The sequence below is a fragment of the Pezoporus occidentalis genome, unplaced genomic scaffold (genome assembly GCF_034315485.1).
Source record: "Pezoporus occidentalis ecotype Australia unplaced genomic scaffold, CSIRO_AGI_Poc_V1 ctg49, whole genome shotgun sequence".
Lineage (NCBI taxonomy): Eukaryota > Metazoa > Chordata > Aves > Psittaciformes > Psittacidae > Pezoporus > Pezoporus occidentalis.
In genome coordinates this window covers 1,834,565-1,854,664 of record NW_026915824.1, presented here as the reverse complement: position 1 = coordinate 1,854,664, position 20,100 = coordinate 1,834,565, and the positions used below count along the sequence as shown (strand labels likewise).

General features: G+C 41.4%; 1 protein-coding gene across 1 annotated transcript; it reads left to right on the top strand.

Annotated features, from left to right (window-relative positions):
• The first annotated feature begins 4,805 nt into the window (after nucleotides 1-4,805).
• Nucleotides 4,806-19,514, top strand: LOC134173010 (cytochrome P450 2U1). The gene is made up of 5 exons (XM_062636667.1): nucleotides 4,806-5,490; nucleotides 10,040-10,672; nucleotides 14,802-14,963; nucleotides 15,964-16,131; nucleotides 16,521-19,514. The coding sequence occupies exons 1-5, from the start codon at nucleotides 5,052-5,054 to the stop codon at nucleotides 16,697-16,699; spliced, it is 1,581 nt and encodes a 526-aa protein (XP_062492651.1). The 5' UTR covers nucleotides 4,806-5,051; the 3' UTR covers nucleotides 16,700-19,514.
• The last annotated feature ends 586 nt before the right edge of the window (nucleotides 19,515-20,100 follow it).

Below are 20,100 nucleotides of genomic sequence, written 5' to 3'. Positions count from 1 at the left end.
AGGAGAGCATGCATGAGATGTGAAAAAGATAAATTCTAGTGGTTTTGTGAGGTCAGGATCACAGTAGGGAATCTGGAAGTGAAAGAGGAAATAATGTTTTGTAGTCCTCCTTCTCACATAACTTTGAGGAGAGCTCTAAAGACTTCTGTAAAAACAGTACAGGACATCACTTTTAACTGCAACATGGTTTCATCCTCATTGGCTGATCAGTTTTCTTGCATGATTTCTCCTACGTTGAATCCATAGCTCTGTAAATTAATTGGAGCTATGTATCCAACCTGGAAAAAGAAAAAAAAAAGCAGGCAAGAAAAGCTGTTGGCTGCCGAGGTATCCTAGATGGTAATACAGAAATGTTGTAATCCTTGCATGGTAAGGAGTTAACATACGGCCTTTTTTTATAGCTTTAGGGTGCACTTCTGCAAATGCTTTACGACATAATACTGCAATATCAAATGATACTACTTAGAGATCTTTTGTGCTGTAGTTCCAATTCCTACTAATGTTTCAAACGGCATTGTTTTTATGTAAACTGTTCATAATTAGTAGAGTTGGCTTTTCTGTTGCAAAACTTTCAGGATGACACTTTCTAGTACGTCAGGTATTTTGGTTAAGTGGATGACTTCTGAGTGTTGTGGTTTGCTGTATACCAATCTGTTAACTGTGTTAAGCTCTATTGCACTACTTATATTAAAAAAAAAAAAGGCAGTAATTTGAGCATCTTGTAGCTTTTCTCTCCAAAGGTGCTATCTGTCATGAACACTTGCACTGTTGACCGTGAATTTGGTATGAACATGTTAAAGAAATTGTCCTATGTGGTTTACTCAGCACATACAAGAAACTTCCCACGGTCAGCCTGTGTACTAACAAATGCAGTACTTTGTTGGACTGATTACATGACCACACACATCTTAAAATTAAAACCCTGTTTCCATTTATGGTGCTAAAGTTATCTTAAAAATTATCAAGAGTTGATCTTCTTGCCCACGAACATTAAAGAAAGCTGTTGTGACAATAAAACAAAATTTCTGTACATCTTAAGCCTGTTCCAAATGCTTTTTATATAATTAAGACCCTTTTCTATTTCTGCTTTATATAAAAACTGCAAAACATTTCAGATTTCTAGTACAGGAGAGTGTTAGGAGTGTATGGATTTAGACTACATGTGCAAGATAAAATTTTTGTTCACACTTAGGATAGCTAATCTTCTGAAACTCAGAAAATCCAAGAATTGTATTAGATAGGATCAAGGCATAAGCTAATAGTTTTGCTTGGTGTATGGGTTTTGTGGTATTTGTTTGTTTTTTGTTTTGTTTAAGAAAACCAAAACAATTCTCTGACTTCATCGTCTGGAGCCTTGGAGAGACACAGGATGTGAAATGGAGAATACTGTATTAGGAGAACACTGATTCTGCAATGTAGATCCATGATTTGCTGAAACTTCCTAAAAAAATCCCCAAACTTATGACATAACATGACCAGATAACCATATCTAGGGAACAGAAGTGAAACTTGACATAATTACTAAGGCTGCTCACAGTAGGACATAAAAACACATGAAAGCAAGTTAAACTAGGATTATTTACACTGTGAAACAGCAAAGTAATTTTCCAACTTTGTTTACAAGTAACCTCCTCTTAAGATGAAAAACTACCTTATGCGTTCTGGTGCAGAAGATACTGTTGTGGCCTCCCCTCAACCCTCCATTTGGTTAAGATTTAAATTGTATATAGTGAAGAACAATGCCTTTCCAAATCTTTTCAAAAGGCATCTTTGGGCAGCAGTATCTACGCTTTCCCTCCATTGGGAATACAAAGCCTTTAATTGTTCTACCTTCTAAGCCCCTTGTATCTCAGCTTGCAGTTGTAAAAGTATCTGCCTGTAATGCATTTTGAAGTGCTACTATAGTCAGCTCTAAGTATGATGCTTTCAATTGATGGTGACATATGAACATGCAGAGCAGGTGCCATGTCCAGGTATGCACTGGTGAGCAAGAGAGGTGTATGTACAAGGGTGTACCCTGGAACACTGCAGCACTCCCTGCTTTGAAGTAGTTATACCTTGAGGTTCTGGTCGCTAAACTGTTACCTTTCATATACTGGAATAAGTTCTGTTGAATCACTTGTACCTAGTACTTCAAGAAATAAATGGGCTTCTCCAGGATCTATTTTATGGAAATTCTGTGACTGTGCAAAGAATATTCCAGGTCTAAAGTAACTTAATTTAAAGCAGAAACAATCACACTGTCCAGATAAAAGCAGGGATGGCTGGGTTTTTTGTTGAGTGAAGATGGATCATCTAGTAGTGCTAGCTTATATTGTGTCTTGCTACTTGTCTCGATGCTTGCTTTAACAGTAGGACACTTAGAAGAGCCAAAGATAGAACAAGGTCATCCATAACAGTTCTAAGCCACATTGAAATACAAGTTTTACTATTTTTTCATTACTAGATGCTTTAGAAACAAATGGTTGTCTTTTTTTATTATTTATTTACCAAAGAAGTGCTGTCCTTACAGAAATATTGAGATAGATACTGTATGTTTAAATGCCCTGAACAAACGTTTGCGAGCACGCGAGACACACTTGGCTGAAAGCAGATTTTCAGCATTAGCATCTGATGTAAGTAACAGAAACGTGTTTGTCACTGCACTGCTCTAACTCAGAACTTTACAGTAATTCCAGTGTTTTTTTGACAAGGATAGATTTTTGTGACAAAAGTGCCTGGGGAAATAAAAATCCAAAAGTTGCCTGCAAGCTTAAAAAAATCACAGCCCATACTTGAAGAGAATGGATGTTAAGAACTGTACAGAGTAACTAGTCAATACTCGGAAGGGTTGAGAGGATTCAAAGACAGAGATAAATTTTGAGAAAGGAGTATTATGTTGCTTTTGAGAATTTACTGTATGTATTAAACTTCCAGTGTTTCTGCTTGGGTCTTAGCTGTGTAACTAAGAAAAATGAGTTAATGGTTAAATTTAAAGGAAAATTAGGTAGTTTGAACTACTGTATTTTTTTAAACACTCATTTTAATGACAGTCATTAGTGGGATTTTTCTTTTGCTTGTTACATGGAGAACTGTTTTGGGTTTCTTTTTTTTTTTTTTTACCTGTTAAAAGTGGCCACCAAGTGCTTTGATTACTCGGTTTACAGTAAAACAATTTGAGGAATAGATTTTCCTTGAGTGCAGAATTAAATGGGGGTGGTATGTGTTATACTGATATGAAGACTGAGTAGTAGTAATTTCTAAGAAAAACATTATAGTGTTAAAACTCGTACATGTAGTTATTTGGGGCATGCAGAATATTAATAAGTACTTGGTTATATTTTGCCATTTTATGCTTTAAAAATAGTCTATTTAGTTATAGTTTTAATTGGAAAAGCTGACTTTAATGTTTCAACAACTATTTTTGAGTAGAAACATCCATTTAATGATACTTCAGAGCAACCTTTACAGTTGATCAGTAAATTCACTTAAAACTATGAAAGTAGTTTCATTTTTTTTGTCAAACCTAATGTGAAATTTAATCTCTGGGCAACCCAAGACTGGCCATATGCCACTGAAACCAATCTTTCAGCTGCATATGGAGGCAAAGACGCAATTTCCTTATCTAGTCCTACTTCTCAGCTAGACTGAGAAGGAAGAAGGCTAGATTGCTGTTACATAAAGAAAATAGGCAACCCAGTAATGTATTTCAGTTGTGCTGAATAGCTTAGCTTCTTCTTTTCAGACTGTAGCACTTAAACTTTGAGACTCAAATTTAAAATGTCTGTGGTTCAGATAAATTTTCATCTGTTATTTCTGTATTTTTCTTACAGATACATTTTATTGGTGTCCACTGTAATTAACTACAGAAAAAGCTGCATTCTGTTCTGCCAATTTAAATCTGTGATCTAGTTTTTCCTACTTTGTTTAATCCATGGCTAGTAAAATGTCGAGTTTCTGTTCATGTTAGACTAAAGCCATGTTGCACCCAGTTGCCTTAACTGCTTGGAGGAAAACTGACCTTAACCATTTGAAGCTTTATGTATTTCTAAAATTGCTCTAACTTTTGTATAATTGCAATAAAACCTTTTAAATACAGACCAGCCACTGTTTAAAGAACCACTTGTCACTATCTTTATTGAATGGTCAAATATTTAAAAACAAAGAAACACCACCTTTCTTTAACGGGTGAACACCACTTGTTCTTTCCCTTTTTATTTTTCGGGGTCACTTTAAAGGTGGTGTACTTGTCATTTGCCCACAATGCTTTTCTCTTTTAGTGAGGGGCGTATGAAAAGGGCACGATGCCCCGGGCATAGAGAGATTAAGAACTAAACCCCCCTTTCCTCTAAAACTTAGGCTCACCTCAGGCCCCTCTGTGCTGTTCTGCATTTATGAAGCAGTTACTTAACCTAGAGCTGGGATATTGTTCCAGATTAGCTCTTGATTATGAAAGCAAGCTTTTTGTGCAGTGCAGACTTTTGTATTTGGGAAGGGGAAGAAGCGTTTATCTGTATTTCCTTTCCTTCTACACCCTAATAAAAATAGGTGTTTGCCTAAGGTGGCTTTTGAAGTGAAGCCCTATGAGGCTGTGAGGAGCAGTCACTTTTTATCTTGCCGGCTGCACATGTGATGTTCAGTGAAATCTTTGCCCTCGGGCTTAGTCCAAGTTCAAGAGTCAGTCAAAAATAAAATCCAACCCCCCAAAATAAACAAAAATACAGCCCCCCCCCCCCAAGCACTAATTTGCCATTTCACCGTGCCTGACACAGCCCCTTACACTTAAACCAGCTGCTGCTGCTGCTCCTGCCCGGGGCTGGTGGCGGCGTGTGGAAGCTCCCCGACACCTCCCGCCGCCTTTCCCCTGCTCACCTTGAGGAGCCGCCGCTATCTAACGGGCGCGGCGGGAGCGGAGCCCGCCCCCCCCAGGGCGGACCGTTACCCGCCCACAACCCCGGCGGGGACGGGTTCAGGGCGCTGACAGGCCTCGCAGCCCGCCCCCGCCATCTTAGGCCGCTAAGCAGCGGGAGGGGGCGGCGGGCCCGCGGCGGGGTGCCTCGCCGCCTGAGGGGATGGCGGCGGCGGGCATGGCGGCTTGGACGTGGCTCCTGCGGGCCCCCACCGCCACCGAGCTGCTGCTGGCGGCCCTGTGCTGGCTGAGCTGCTACTGGCTGCTGCGACGGCCCCGGGCGCCGCCGGGACTGCCGCCGGGCCCGGAGCCTTGGCCGCTGGTGGGCAACTTCGCCTTCGCGCTGCTGCCTCCGCCGCTGCTGCGGAGGTGGGCAGTGGAGGTGAGGGGCGGCGGCAGGGGCTGCCCCGCCTTCTCCCCCCACGTCTTCCTCACCGGCCTCACCAAGCTGTACGGCGGCGTCTTTCGACTGTTCGTGGGCAGCCGGCCCTTCATCGTCCTGAACACCTTCGGGGCAGTGCGGGAGGCGCTGGTGCAGAAGGCGGAGGTGTTCAGCGACCGGCCCTCCGTCCCCATCGTCCTCATGATCACCCGCAAGAAGGGTAAGCGGGGCGGGCGGGCTGCTGGGGGTAAGGCCGGGGAAGGTTAATGGACTGCCGGGGCTGTACTTGTCAAGAGCCCGAAGCGGGACCTGTTCGGTTTTGTGACTTCTCTACCGTTCGCTTACTTTTCGCTAATGGTGCGTGTGCCTTGCCCTGCTGGTGACAGCCTGCAGGGAGAAACGCGCCCTCCCTGCCTTTAGATGAACGTGCAGCATCCGTGCGATGTGGTGTGCGCCGCAGGCAGCAGCGCGACACTGAAACGCCTGACCCCTTTACCTGTGGTTGTTGTGGAGGGGTTGGCGTTTGTGCGGGCACTCGGGGGAGAGCTAGTCCATCACCTCGTGGCTTTCTGATTGTCGCTCTGTCAGGAGGAGACATTTCGAATACTTTGGCAGCGGTATGAAACTGTGCGGTTCCCCAGTGCTTGCCAGGGTAACAGTGGTTAAGAGTGGGCTTCTCGGAGTCCTGTATCTGTGCAGTCTGCACTGCCTGCATGCAGGCTACCGAGATGTTTACAGGTGTGTTATTCTGCTTGCCAAAACCTACTGAGCATATTTGTTTTGTTGGTTTTTCTTTTAATAGGTCGACGGAGAGTTCACTAGGTTTCGCAAAAAAAGGGCATGAGGAGTTCAAACACATGATGTCAAATTCACGGTTAGCACTTCTGCGTGTTTGGCCTCTAAGGTCATTGCAGGGCCTCAGTGTTTGTGGAAAACTGCCTTCCACTGTCCGTTTAGGAGATACAAACCAGGAGGATTGTTAATGTGCTGCACTGTATTGTGAAACTTGTTTACCTTCTCTTCTCAAGGCCTGGCAAATCTGTTGGTTAATGCCTGAAACTTTTTTCTTCTATTTTTTACTGTACCAGGGTTATCCCAGTAAGGATAAAAGGCAAGGAAGGGACCTAGATTGTGTTTATTAAACAGCAATCAGGTACCATTGCTGCAATTGGTTTAAAGGATAAGAAATAAATTATTAATGGTACTGGTTCGGTCGGGGACATCTTACTGGCATGTTGTAATAAAGTGTGAGAATATTTTTAGGTGCAGTACATTCAGCAAGGACTGGGAGGAAACTTAAACTTGGGGTTCAGACTTAAAAGGGGTGCATTTAGGTTAGATGCAAGGAAGAAATTCTTTACTGTGAAGGTGGTGAGGCACTGGCACAGGTTGCCCAGAGAATCTGTGGCTGCCCCATCCCTGGCAGTGTTCAAAGCCAGGCTGGATGGGGCTTGGAGCAACCTGGTCTAGTGGATGGTGTTCCTGCCCATGGCAACGGGGTTGGAACTGAATGAGCTTAAGGTCCCCTCCAACCCAAACCACTCTCTGATTCTATGAGCAGTTAGATGTTAGATCACTTTTAGCTGTGCTGTAAAACTGCATGTTAAGGCTTGTGGTGTGTTTCTCCTGGAACCCTGTGAATTTTATGCGTTTCTGCAGATAGGTCTCAGGCTTTTCTGAGCATGGTGACACAAGACGAGACAGGGCGTTTAGCAGCTTCTGCAGTTGGTGGATGCCCCAGGGGAGCTGAAAGTGTCAGGAGCCTGTTGCCTGGAGCGTTCTGCAGCCAAGTGCTGGGACTGTACGTGTCTGCATTGCGCTGTGTGGTGGCAGGGACATTATATTGCCTTACATTTACTTTTATCTGGGAGGTCACCATAGGAATGAGGACTGTTACATTGCCCAGTTGTCTATAAAACCTACTGAGCTCTTATGTATTGCTTATGTTAGCTGGTGCAACCAGATCAATTGCTGCAGGTGTGAGACTATTGTGGAATTAACCACAAATTCCCTTTGCGTATTCTGACTGCACAAAGGGATAGGTCAGTGAATATGGGCAGTGTGGGCCTGCCTGGCCTCCGTGCAAGGAGGTTCTCTAAAAGCCACTGGAAGTCACAGCTGCTGTCAGTAGCCTGGCTTGAATTTAGTGGTAGTGTGTAGGAGAGGACTGAACCTCTGCAGTGCTGCATTTGTACTACTGGGAAGGCAGTTGCTGCGGAACCAGTGGGGTAAGAGGGGAGCAATACATTTTCTGAAAGCTTTGTGTTTTTTTCCTTTTTCTGTGGTATAGGTACAATACCACAGTTTTCAGATATTGTCCGTAAGAGCTATGTATTAGCGAGTCTTTCTCCTTGTGTGTGGTTCATTGTGGAGGAGGTGGATGGGTTACAGCACTCAAACTGGAGGCCTCTTATGTTTGGTCTGTGAACCTCCTGTGCTTAGTTTCATGAGCTCATGCGTGAGATTTTGCTATAGATCAGGGCAGTGACAGTTGTGTTTGCACTAGGAAAAAAAACAGAGAAGTGGAATGATTGTGTAACTTTAGATCTGCCCCTCATGACTTGACTACTACAATGCTGGGATTCAGTAAGTGTCCATTTTGGATTCCCACATCTTCATTCTGTAAACAAACTACCTGGTGTAAATTTAGGGAGCTGTTTTCTTCTAAGCTACATTTTCTGTTGTAGTTTTGTCTTTACCCTGAGCTGACATGCTAGGTATGTTACAGAAGAAAGAAGGGCTTATCTCAGCTGTGTGTGGCTGTGTTGTGTGCAAGATGCAGATAAAATATTGTGCCCAGGGGAGAGCAAGTAGGACTATCAGGAGTGGCAAATACTGCATTTCAATAACTGAGTAGCTGCCTTAGCTGGATGGAAAGTGTGGTGAATCCTTTAAGGAGTAGGTAGAAGTCAATTATTAATTGAAGGATTCTGCACATATGCCTGCAGAAAGAGAAATACTATGGGGTGGGGGGGGGGGGGAGAGGAGTACGTTTTTGTATTTCTGTTTTAGTAAAGCATTTTTCTATTCTATATCTGTGAGACTCAGTTGTAGAGTGGATGGTGCTTGAGTGGTTGTCTGCCTTTATAGTCCTGCCCTGTGTACATCCAGATGTGGACATCGGACAATACAGAAGTTAAATGATATTAAATGTAATGAATTCTGTGTTTGTAAATGTTTCCAGTATTGCAGCAACACTAAAGCTAGCAGAAAGAAATCTGGGGGGAGGGAAAGAGGGGAAATAAAACAAATTTTCTATTTTTCTCTGTGTGTGTTGCTCTGTTGGTTGTACTGACAGGTTTTCATTACCAGTTCATAGAATTAGCCCTGTGTAATAAGCATGAAATCTGATAGCACCGACGGTTTTAGTTGTTGCTCAGTAATGTTTACTCTGACCAAGGACTTTGTGAGTCTCATGCTTTGCCAGGGAGGAGGGAAAGCCGGGAGGAAGCAGAACAGGACACCTGACCCAAACTAACCAAAGGGGTATTCCATACCACAGCACATCATGCCCATTATGTAAGCTGGGGGCAGTTACCCGGAAATGCAATATCACTGCTCGGTCGGGCGGGGTATTGGTCGGCTGGTGGTGAGCAGTTGTATTCTCTTCCCTTGTTATTTCCCTTATCATTATTATCATTGGTGGCAGCAGCAGTGATTTGTATTATACCTTAGTTACTGGACTGTTCTTATCTCAACCATGGGAATTACATTCTTTCGATTCTCCTCCTCATCCCCCCAGGAGCAAGGGGAGGAAGGAGAAGGAGGGGGGCAGTGAGAGAGCGGCTTGCGTGGTTCTGAGTTACCGGCTGGGCTTAAACCACAATTTGTTAGAAATAACAAGTTGTGTATTTTGTTATGCTGTGGTATCTTTGGTGTTGTCTGTTAATCAACAAAAGAGAATGTTTATACTTGAAGCTAAGGGATTTAATTTTAATGGTGTTTCATAATAACACAATCATGCAAAACAGGTGCCTAGAGGCATCAAAAATGTCAAGATGCAAATCAAGCAGGTTTTTGCCAAGTGGCTGTAAACCTGTCTTCACCTTCCCAGTTTGTCTACAGCATGCATATCCTGTATTTTGTTTATCACAAAATCACAGAATGGTTTGGATTGGAAGGGGCCTTAAGGATCATTCAGTTCCAACCTCCCTGCCATGGGCAGGGACACCTTCCACTAGATAGGTTGCTCAAAGCCCCATCGAACCTGCTCTTGAACATTTGAACACATTGTAAGCTAAAGAAAAACCTTGCTTGTAATAGAAATAGGTACACAGGCAAAAAGTATTGAGAATTTTGCATAGCGTGAAGGAGAAATTAAATAAAAACCAGTTTCTGTTTTAGTATCATCTCTTCTGCCTTGCTGAAGGAATTTGTGTTTCAGGACATTGAGAGGAAAAGGCTGTAGCAAGCATATGTCCCAGAATGTCAGTTCCTACATAATTGCCATCACTTGTCATAATGATGTAATAAGTTGTGATAAATTTGTAATAAATCATCTACAGTGGCTTTTCTCTGTCTATTAGTGTCTTGCAAAGACTAGTAAAAATATTCATGTAACTGTTACATTCATTTCATTTGTTGGGAAAAAGAGAGGCAGAATTTCCCAAAGCAATTATAAAGAACCTTGTGGTCTTCCTTTAGCTCCTAGCTTGGGATAGATTTGCTGTGTATTGTTTCCCTCTGTTCTGGTGCTTGGGTTGCACGCTTGTCTGACTAATTCTTGAAAATAGAACATTTTGGTTTCAGACTCTCCCTTTGTCTTCCAGGTGTTATTTTTGCACCTTATGGCCCTGTCTGGAAGCAACAGAGGAAATTCTCTCTTTCAACACTGCGTCATTTTGGAGTAGGAAGACTCAGCTTAGAGCCAAAAATCATTGAGGAGCTGAAGTTTATAAAGGAGGAAATGCTGAAGCATGGAAAGGATTCATTTAATCCCTTTCCAATAATTCGTAATGCAGTATCCAATGTTATCTGTTCCATGGCCTTTGGCAGGCGTTTTAACTACGAAGATACTGAGTTCAAGACAATGCTAAAGAACATGGCCCGTGCCCTAGAGCTAAGTGTGAACCGCTATATGATCCTGGTCAATATCTGCCCTTGGCTGTACTACCTTCCCTTTGGGCCTTTCTGGGAACTTAGGAAAACAGAATTAGATATTACTGCTTTTCTAAAGAAAATAATTGCACAGCACAGGGATACACTGGATGCAGCAAATCCCAGGGACTTCATTGATATGTACTTCATCCATGCAGAAGAAGAAAAAAACAACAAAGAGAGCAGTTTTAATGAAGACTACCTGTTTTTTATCATTGGTGATCTCTTCATTGCAGGCACAGACACTACTTCCAACACATTACTGTGGTGCCTGCTCTACATGTCTCTCTACCCAGAAGTACAAGGTAAGACTATTTGTGTTCTGGGTGTTTTATTCCAGACTGTAACGCTCTAGTTGGATGTTCAAAAACAGAAGCAAACAGCAGCAGTAGAGAAGTCATTTGGAGTGCAAATAGTGTATGTGTAAAATGAAAGGTTGGTATGTAGTCAGACATCTTCTAACCTGCTCTGCTATGATCATCTCTAGCTTAGTGCTATATATTAACTACTCAAATGGCACTTTAGTCTGTTCATTTCTTCTGTTTTGGGACAATTTTTCCCAAGCAATTCCAGGGAGCCTGAGCATAGTTCAAAAGCTTTGTCAGTTGTGGCATTCCAGGCCTATAATACTGGTATATGGAGATACATAGCGGTTGAAGTCTGCTTTTATGCCTCTGTGATCAGGGAGGTTCTTGAGTTTAGTGACAGAGTCTGGAGAAGTGAAACACTACCCACTGTAAAGGAAGATCTAATTAGAGACAGCTTAAGTAAACTGGACTAACACAAGTCCATGGCAACAGCTGGTGAATGTCATTGCAAGGTCTCTCCCCATCAGTCTTGAACAGTCTTGGCATTTGGGTAGGATGCTCATGACAGCAGGGGAAGGCACATGGAGCACTTGGCCCCAGAGGTGAAACAGAGGGATCTGGGCTTGTTCAGTGTTAGGGAAAGATGACTGAGGGGAGACCTTATGCTGCCTACAGCTACCTGATCGGAAGATGCTATGAAGATGGTGGCAGTCTCCTCTGAGGTGTGAAGTGAAGAGAAGCAGCAGAGACAGTCTAGAATAAACAAATTCTGAGCAGATACTAGGAAAAAAACCCCAACTCTGCCCTGCGAAGAAAGCCAGGAGTACAACAGGTTGCCCTGATGCTTAACAGAATCCCCAGCTTTGGAAGTGTTCAAAACTCAGTGGGGTATGACCCCGAGTAGTCTGATCTACCCTCAGAGTTGAATCTAATTTGGAAGATGACTGTGTTTTGAGTAATAGTTTAGCTCAGATGACCTCCAGAGGTTCCTTGCAAAACAGATGTTTGATGGTGCTGTGATATGGTTACCATTTGTAACAGAGTTCTAGAAAATTAATTTTAGATTTTTGTGGATATAAAAAAAACTACCAGTAGTGTTGGAGATGTTGCAACATTAAAATAGTAGTTGCTAGCATTGTGTTCAGGACTTCTTAGGATAAATTTTCATTGCCAAAGACTTAAAATTCATTTTGGTTAAATATTTTTCTAGATTGAGTCTCGTTACAGTACATAAGTTTGCAAAGCCAGTGTTGTGTTTTTATTATAGTACTATTTAGCAAATTTAGATGGTTGAATTTAAGAAAAATAAAGCAATTTGGTTTATTCATTTATTACCAGCTTTTCCTGAAGTGCTACATAGCAGCTGATTTCCACAAGAAAGATTGTTGGGGGTATGCTGACTAGAAACCTTGAGCAGATTCTACTTAGGCAATTCTACCTCAGTTTACAGTAGTGAAACATTTCCCCAAGAGACCACCGCTTTGCCCAGGCTTCTTGCTAACCTGGAGTGGAGAAGGTTAATCCTCAAGTTATCCAAGAACACGCTATAAACCTGGAATACTTCTATCAAGTATTTCACTTTTTGAGGTTTTCATGTGCTGCGGCTGCTTTGCAAATAAGCAAATAGGTACTTGTTTACCTATTTGTCTGGAACAGTCTCTTTAAATAGGTCAAGATCATAGTTTATTGCACAAAGTCAGCCAAGTTGTTGAGCAAAGGTTGCAAATTAGGGCATTGGTTCAGTACGTGGGAGAGAGAGTCCACCGGGGACAAATGTACAATAAAGTTTTATTGCATAGGCTTATTCTTTCTTTTTAATGGTTGTGTGTTATCACTGCTTGATTTGATATGCAGATACATGAATTAGATATATTCTGAATGACGCAAATGAGAAGAGTTTGGGGCTGGGAGAGTTTAACCCCTTTCTCTACTGCCTGGTACTGTACATAGATGCGTTCGTCAGTTCTTGCTCTTGTGCTGATCTCTAAGTTTTATTGCTTCTCTCTGATTTCACTTTTCCTTATGCTGTGGCTATTGTTGAGCAACATAAAAACAGGCTCAGTAGTCCAGAGTATATCACTTAGCTATGTAGTGTGATTCTCTTACATCTAGTATCCCATTCTGTATGTATCCTGATTGCCTGAGAGTCATGTATGGGCCTCTATTTTTATTCCCCCCGGTAGTATGTTTCTTTTATCCTGTAAAGGAAATAACCTGAATTGCATAGCTCTTAGCATAGCAAATGTTGCAGACATGGAAGGGCAAATGAAGGGCAATCAGGCGAAAAAATGGAAAGGATGTATTTGTCTGTGGAAGCCAGTTTTGCTTTTCACATGGAAAAAGAGAAAAGGGGTATGTGTGCACATGGGTGCATATAGGGAGGCAGCGGGGAGTATTTGGTTTAGTCTGTTCTCTGACTTTGTTTTGGTCTGTGACTTCTGAAGATCAGTGTGATTTTTAAATACATGAAAGGCAGTGGAGCAGTTCAGTTAACACACTGTTAGCAGAGAACTCTTGAAGTCTACGTTTCTGCAGTTGGTAATGTGAGCAGCGGTTTGACTGCTTTCTGTATAGTTCCACCTATCTTTAGAAACTCCAAAAAAATGTTGTTCAGGATAAAATGCTGGTGTGATACTTGGCGTGAGACAGTGTCCTTTATTTTTATTTTATATTTTTAACGTTGAAAGCTTTACTCATTTAATTTACTGTGGACATGCATACTTGAAAACAGGGCCATAATGTGGCCTTTTAAAAAGTAGCGAAATCCCACAGAGAAGGTCCTCAAGACTCACCCCACTGGCAAGGTACCTTTTTACTCTGTGTTCCTCGTATGAAGACCTGTGTTCTTAGCAAACCCAGCAGGTGGCAGCAACTGCTCACTGAATACAGTTTGTGCAATATAGAGTCAGAATAGTTTGGGTTGGAAGGGACCTTCAAAGGTCATCTAGTCCAACCCCCCTGCAATGAGCAGGGACATCTTCAACTAGATCAGGTTGCTCAAAACCACATGCAGCCTGGACTTGACAGTATTTCTGAATGTTTCTCTGAAACAGACACTTCTTTCTTTGCGTTGAGCTTTTATTTAATCTTGAATCGGTGCTAAGGAGAGAAATCAGCAAAAAACTGAAGAGTATCAGCAGCCTGGATCTTGGAAAAGGCAAACAGGACAACCACAAAATACTCACAATATCAAGGGTGAAAAATGAAAACTTTTGACAAAAGGTTAATTTTGAGGTCTCCTCTGTCAAAATTGTCTTGCTGTGTAGCCAGATTCCAAGTTACCTGGAAGAAAAGGCACATCATCTATACATGGGTGAAGCAAATGTTGCATCTTGGAAACTTCTGTGACGAAAATTACTTGTATGCTGAGCCTTGGGGGAGACAAAAGCGGCAAACACATCGTCTGACACTTTCTGCCTCACATGAACGAGAGGGGAGATAAGCTCGTTAACTTCTTTTTTTCCTCTGCAGAAGGGCTGTGTGGGGAAAAGGGCATCAGCTGCTGCATTTTGGGGGAACTGGGAAATGGCTGTTCTGTGAGTTTAGAGTTTAGGTTCTGTGAATAGAATGTAGGAAACAGCAAGAACAAGTCAAATGTTAGTGTAAGCTTCAATGCTTGCAGTAACAGCATCAGAATTCCTGCTTTAGAGTGAAGTATCTAAATCAGCTGCAAGGAAAGCTTTCCCATCTCTTCACCGCCTTTCAGGGTTCTAAGAGCTGGATCTCCCCAGGGACTGCCCAGGCATGCACTGCATGCAGTCTGGTTTTGTTCATTTTTTTCAATGCAGGCCAGAAGCTTGATGTTTTCACCATTCAAACTACTGTGTAGTTGAACTAAGATTATTAATACATTTGGAACTAGAACAGAACTTCTGCTGTACTTTCCCAATACAGAGGTGCTAGCAATGTCTGTCATTTCAGTGGCTTTACTCTTGACAGTTGTCAAGATTGCGCTTGGTTGTTTTGTTTTTAGCTGACTCTGTTCTTAAGGCTTATGTCGGTGTAGTTATTTCAGCCAGGGATCACATATCTTGTAGTCATAGGCAAATGAAATTGAGATGATGTCTTCTCACATGTTATGTGTATTTTTTATACTTTTTTTTATTTTCTCGCTCCCTTTGAATAGAGAAGGTTCATGCAGAAATTGAAGCAGTTCTAGGACATGACAAAGTTCCCTCTCTTACCCACAAGGCTCAAATGCCCTTCACAGAGGCAACCATTATGGAAGTGCAGAGGATGACTGCTGTTGTTCCCCTTTCTATTCCTCGAATGGCCTCAGAAACCGCTGGTAAGCGTTTCTAGAGACTTACTAATGCTTTGTTTCTTTGATGGTCTTTGGTCTGATGGGACCTCTAGTGAGAATTTACAAAGACCTCCTTTATGTGTTAGACATGTAACCCATGTATGTAAAATGCCATTTATAGAGAGTAGCTGGGCTTTAGATACTCCTCTATTTAAGCAGCATGTCTGATCTAACATCCAGAAGTATTCTAATTTAGAGCAATTTATTTTCTGGGGTTGGCTTGTGTTGACTGTTGTGCTTAGTGGTCATTGGTGGCTGAGATTCCACTTCTGTATCTGAAACAGCAGAGTTGGTTTTGGCCATCTGACGCATCAAGGTCTGAAAACATCAATTTGGAGCAGTTGATTTGCTAAAGCTTGAAAGGATTATACCATTGAGCTCCACATCTACAGGAAACAATAATAAATATCCTTTTCCAAGTCATCTTGTTGGCAATATGTTTTCATTAAATGACTCACAAGCTTAAGTGAGTGAGAGGTAGCAACACTTGGCTTTCAAACCCACTACTGCATTGATCTGCTTTTAAAATGTTTTGGCTTGCAGGACAGTGAGGAGCAACAAGCTGAAATGAGATGAGTCACTTCAAAACTCTTTTGCAGTAAGAGTTCAAATCCCATTCTTCTTCTTTACCTTTGCTGTGGTGGGGTTCTGTGACAGCACAGGAACAGGAGGAAACTGCTTCACAGTACTTTGATGCAGCAGCTAATTTCTAATGGTCACTGCTGCATTTTTCCATGCCTTTTCCCCACACGGAGGTGCTCCTGTTAACAAAATGTCTTTCCAGCTGCTCTGGCCTGCATGATTTTGACTCAAGCAGCCTAGCATAGATCAACTTTGCTTTATGCTCCTGCTACATTTGCAGCCCACAGTTAGGGAGCAGTATTGGTTTTGTGACACCTTCAAGTCATCTTTTTGGCAGTATAAGTCTCTCATGTTTACTTCTAGCATCTTGTCAGATCCTCTGTCTCTGTGCTTTTGTTTAAAGTGCTGCAGGGATATACTATTCCTAAGGGCAGTGTGATCGTGCCCAACTTGTGGTCAGTACACAGAGATCCTAACATTTGGGAGAAACCAGATGAATTTCAACCATCAAGATTTCTGGATGAAAATGGCCAACTAATTAAGAAAGAGGCTTTCATTCCTTTTGGAATGGGTAAGATATCCACATCCAGTCAGTAGCTGTTTGGGGAGGTGGTGGTGTTTCAAGTGTAGGGCCTTGGAGGCGTGAGATGTAAAAGCTGTGCATAGGACCAGTTGCAGAACTTGTTCTACTATTAGTTAGAGGCTTGCAGGATGGGTTGGGTTCCTCAAGTCTCCAGTTGCCAGGCAGAAATGAGAAATGATGACTTCTCCCTTGATAATACTTTTGCTGCTAATATGAAGCAGTACAGCTGAGCAAGGCTTATATTCAAATATGGGAGACCAAAGCTGTTGTTTGAGCTTTTTTGTGTTTGGACTATGCTAGCATAGGAATTGCATGCATGTTAACAAATGGATCAACAGTATAAGACCAGTAATATGTCTCTTCTAACTGTTCTTTAGGTAAACGTGTGTGCATGGGAGAGCAGTTGGCAAAAATGGAGCTGTTCTTAATTTTTGCAAGTCTAATGCAAAGCTTTACATTTTTGTACCCTGAAAATGCTGCAAAGCCATCTATGGATGGAAGGTTTGGTCTAACTTTAGCTCCATGCCCATTCAACATAATAGCTTTGAAGAAATGATACATCAAAAAAGATTACACAAAGAAATACTGCACTTTTAAAATCCAGCTTTATTTTGTTTCCAGCTTGTTTTCTTACTTTCTTCCCAGAAAAACACCAACTGCATAGGCTTTCATAGTCAGTGAGAATGATCCATTTGCACTTCTGGAAAGAGAAGAATTTTTTTTGGCTGCTGTTGCATTCCACAAACAAACAACGGCATAGTTTGCAATTTGATATTAAAACTAACTGGGCTTAACCCCTCTGTCTATAAGCTCTTACTGTCAGTTTGTCAAACGTTAATTATGGGAGAATGGTCCAAAACATGTATTGATGTTTTAGAAAATAGCAATTTTTATTTTGGTAAAAACAGTATGTAAACATTTATTTTACCAAATGAGTGAAGGACATCATCTGATACCAAAAGGATTAACGAGTGAGAGGGTATTAGCATTTTCTGTGTAAAGAAACATTGTAACTGAGCTTAACTAATAGCAAATTGTTTTTGGAAATTACTAAATGACACTTCTTTTAACCTTGGAGGTTACTTCTTACAAGTAACTCACAGGTTTAGACTGGATCTAATCAGTGTGGATTCCTGGATCCAAACATTCTTGGCTATCAGTGCTTACTATAAACAAGCAGGTATCAACTCTGAAAACTCAGGCTTGGAGGACTAATGAATCCTTGAATATACCATGTTCTTAACATGAAAGCAGTGTGGAGCATCTGGATGCAGATGTTCTCTCTCAGAATATAAATGAGAGCAGATTTCTCTAACAAGAAACAGCAGAAGTCTGTACTCTCTGATGCCAAGCAGGTATTCCAGACATCTGTGCTGCCACTTCGCATTTGTGGTTTTCCCCACATCAACAGTGGTTGCAGTGTGGATGAGACCAACAGCCCATTCATTAGGGAAAACTATACATGCATAATCCTGACGCTGGGGCTTGCACTTGTTTTTTTCACTTACAGGCAGTGTGGACAGTACTGTCACAACCTGTTTGGCTTTGGGAACTGGAGTTTTACTTCAAATATGGCATTAATATGGCACTGCACATGTGGATCTTGCACTTTTAGGCATAGAACAGGAGGAATCTGACAAACTTGACATTCGAGTATAAAGACTTTATCTTTCGTATGGAGTAGAAAGATCTGTAGTTCATACGGTATTACTGTATCAGCACCTTACTCTTTTCACATGCAAAATTCTAGTTCTGTTCACCACTCTCAAACCAATTACCAAGGAAACCTACTGCTAGGTGTTTCACAAGGGGGCACTCAGTCTTTTATTTGAAAGATTTTTTCAAACATTGAAAGCAATCTTTTGAGGGACATGTGACAAATAACCTTTAAATAATTGTTCTTCATCATCTTTAGATCACTTTATATACACCTTTTTATCTAGCAGTACTTCATATGACATGAAGTAAGTATGTAAGTATTCTTTTAAGGAGATACATATTTTTTCCACCCCTCATTGAAGATCTAGAAAATATCTGCTGTCCTTCTAATGTCAAGTTTACAAGACTGAAATGTAAAATGGAATTGGGAATTGCATAGCAGAAATTAAGTCTAAATTGTAAAGGAAGAATTGACTCTTCAGCTTTAAGTTAACCTCTGGTTTTGTCACTTTTTAACTTGGAAGTTTTAAAAGCCAGGTAGTGCCTAGCAAAAACTGTAACGTAGTTATTTTGGATTTAAATTAATGTTTTCTGTTATGTGTTTTGAATAACATAGTGTCTTAATTTCTGGATTATGTGTTTGGTTGGTCAGGTACCCCACTATTTGTGTGACAACTTCCAGTTCATATATAGGCTAACTTACGACTTTAGAGGTTAGCCCTTGCTCATGTTAAAACTTTTTCTTTGGGGTTTTCAAAAATGTCATACGTAGCATGGTAAAAGTTGAGGTTTGTGCCAATGCTAGTTTTGCACTAAGCACTGACAGTATTGGAGTAATAAGCACTTATTTCTTTAACTTTCTATTTTTCAATGGATAAATAGATTTTGTACAGTTGGGATTTTTGTCTGGAAGTCCTTGAAATGGTGTATGCTTAATTGCGAAGCTAAAAGTGTGTGCTAATAATATTTATCTTTCTGTTGAAATGCGTCTTTCAGCCACATGATGATGTGTGCAACTGATCGCTCATGTAAAATACATGTCCTTTTAATCAATGAGGACACATTTGAAAAGCACTTTAGTTTTTTTTACAGATTCCAAAGAAGGCACAATGCCCATAATCCCCTAGGTGTGGAATTGTACATGATTGTGCTTGTTTTGCCTGCTGGATTTAGTTTAAAATGTCGCCTTTGAAAACTATCCTTTCAAAATTATCCTTCTACAAGTAGCACTTTGAGAATGTGGATTTTGGTGATACCTATCATCAAAATGCTGCATAGTGCAACAAGCTGAAACTACTGATGTGAAGGAGCAACCATGTCGATGTCTGCCAGAATGCAGGATGCTGTTGGGAGTGACAATAAAGACCAGCCTTTCATGCCTTCCAGATGCACTGAAACTTTCACAGGATGCCATGAGAGTAGCTAAACAACAGCATAAAACCAGTGAAATATTTGTTGTTGTAAAAGTGTGTTACCATCTTTGGTAAGCTGTAAGTAAAAGTGGTAGCAGATTTGGGTTGTGTTTGTAAATGTATCCTTCCCCTCCCTTTTTTTTGGCAGAGGAAGCATCTCAAATGCCTTGTTGAAAAAAAAATGTATGTTTATATAAGTGAATGGCTATTTCTGAATGCTGAAAATGTCTTTATTTCTAAAAGTGACTTCAGACTTAACTTCAGTGTAATTTTATTTTTAATAAAGTAATTTCCAAATAAGTTGTTTTAATGAATTCTGCTTGTCGTTTGAGCTTGTGATGTTTGGTGTTTTACATCTTAAAAAGAAAGCTTTTGAGTAAGAGGATGTTGTGAAATGTTTTGGATGAGGAGTGGAGAAGGTGGGAGAATAAAGTGGAACTGGGATGATACAATGCCAGGCATGTTATGTCCAAATGCTAGAAAAAGTGTATTTCAAAACCACTGCTACTCAGAATAAAAGGAGAGGGAAGAGTAGAGCTGAGGAAGATAGAAGGGGAAATGAGCTGTCACCAGGAGGAGATGCACAGTCTGACAAACGATGTTGGAAAGAGTTAAGTGTGATTTTGTTGGACTCCCAGTGTAGAGCAGGTCAGAGGAGGAAGTGGATGCTCAGGGAGAGCTTGGGGTGGGGAGCAGATTGCCTCTGGCCTCGAGGGAGCCCAGGGAGAGGCAGAAGATGCTTGTGTGCAGAGAGGGAGGGAGGGCTGAGCTGGAGGTGACTGAAGTGCTGGTATGTAGCAAGAACTGAGCGCTTGGAGCCACAGCTGTGTGTGGAAATCCTGTGTCTTACACCCTGGAGTAGGTTGCAGGTAACTTGGCACAGTAC

Bases quoted from the DNA above. Each gene is read 5' to 3' on its own strand.
- LOC134173010 (XM_062636667.1), top strand. From the start codon at position 5,052: ATGGCGGCGGCGGGCATGGCGGCTTGGACGTGGCTCCTGCGGGCCCCC. The intron at 10,673-14,801 runs GTAAGACTATTT...CCCTTTGAATAG, and splicing joins TCTCTACCCAGAAGTACAAG to AGAAGGTTCATGCAGAAATT. The intron at 16,132-16,520 runs GTAAGATATCCA...ACTGTTCTTTAG, and splicing joins TTTCATTCCTTTTGGAATGG to GTAAACGTGTGTGCATGGGA.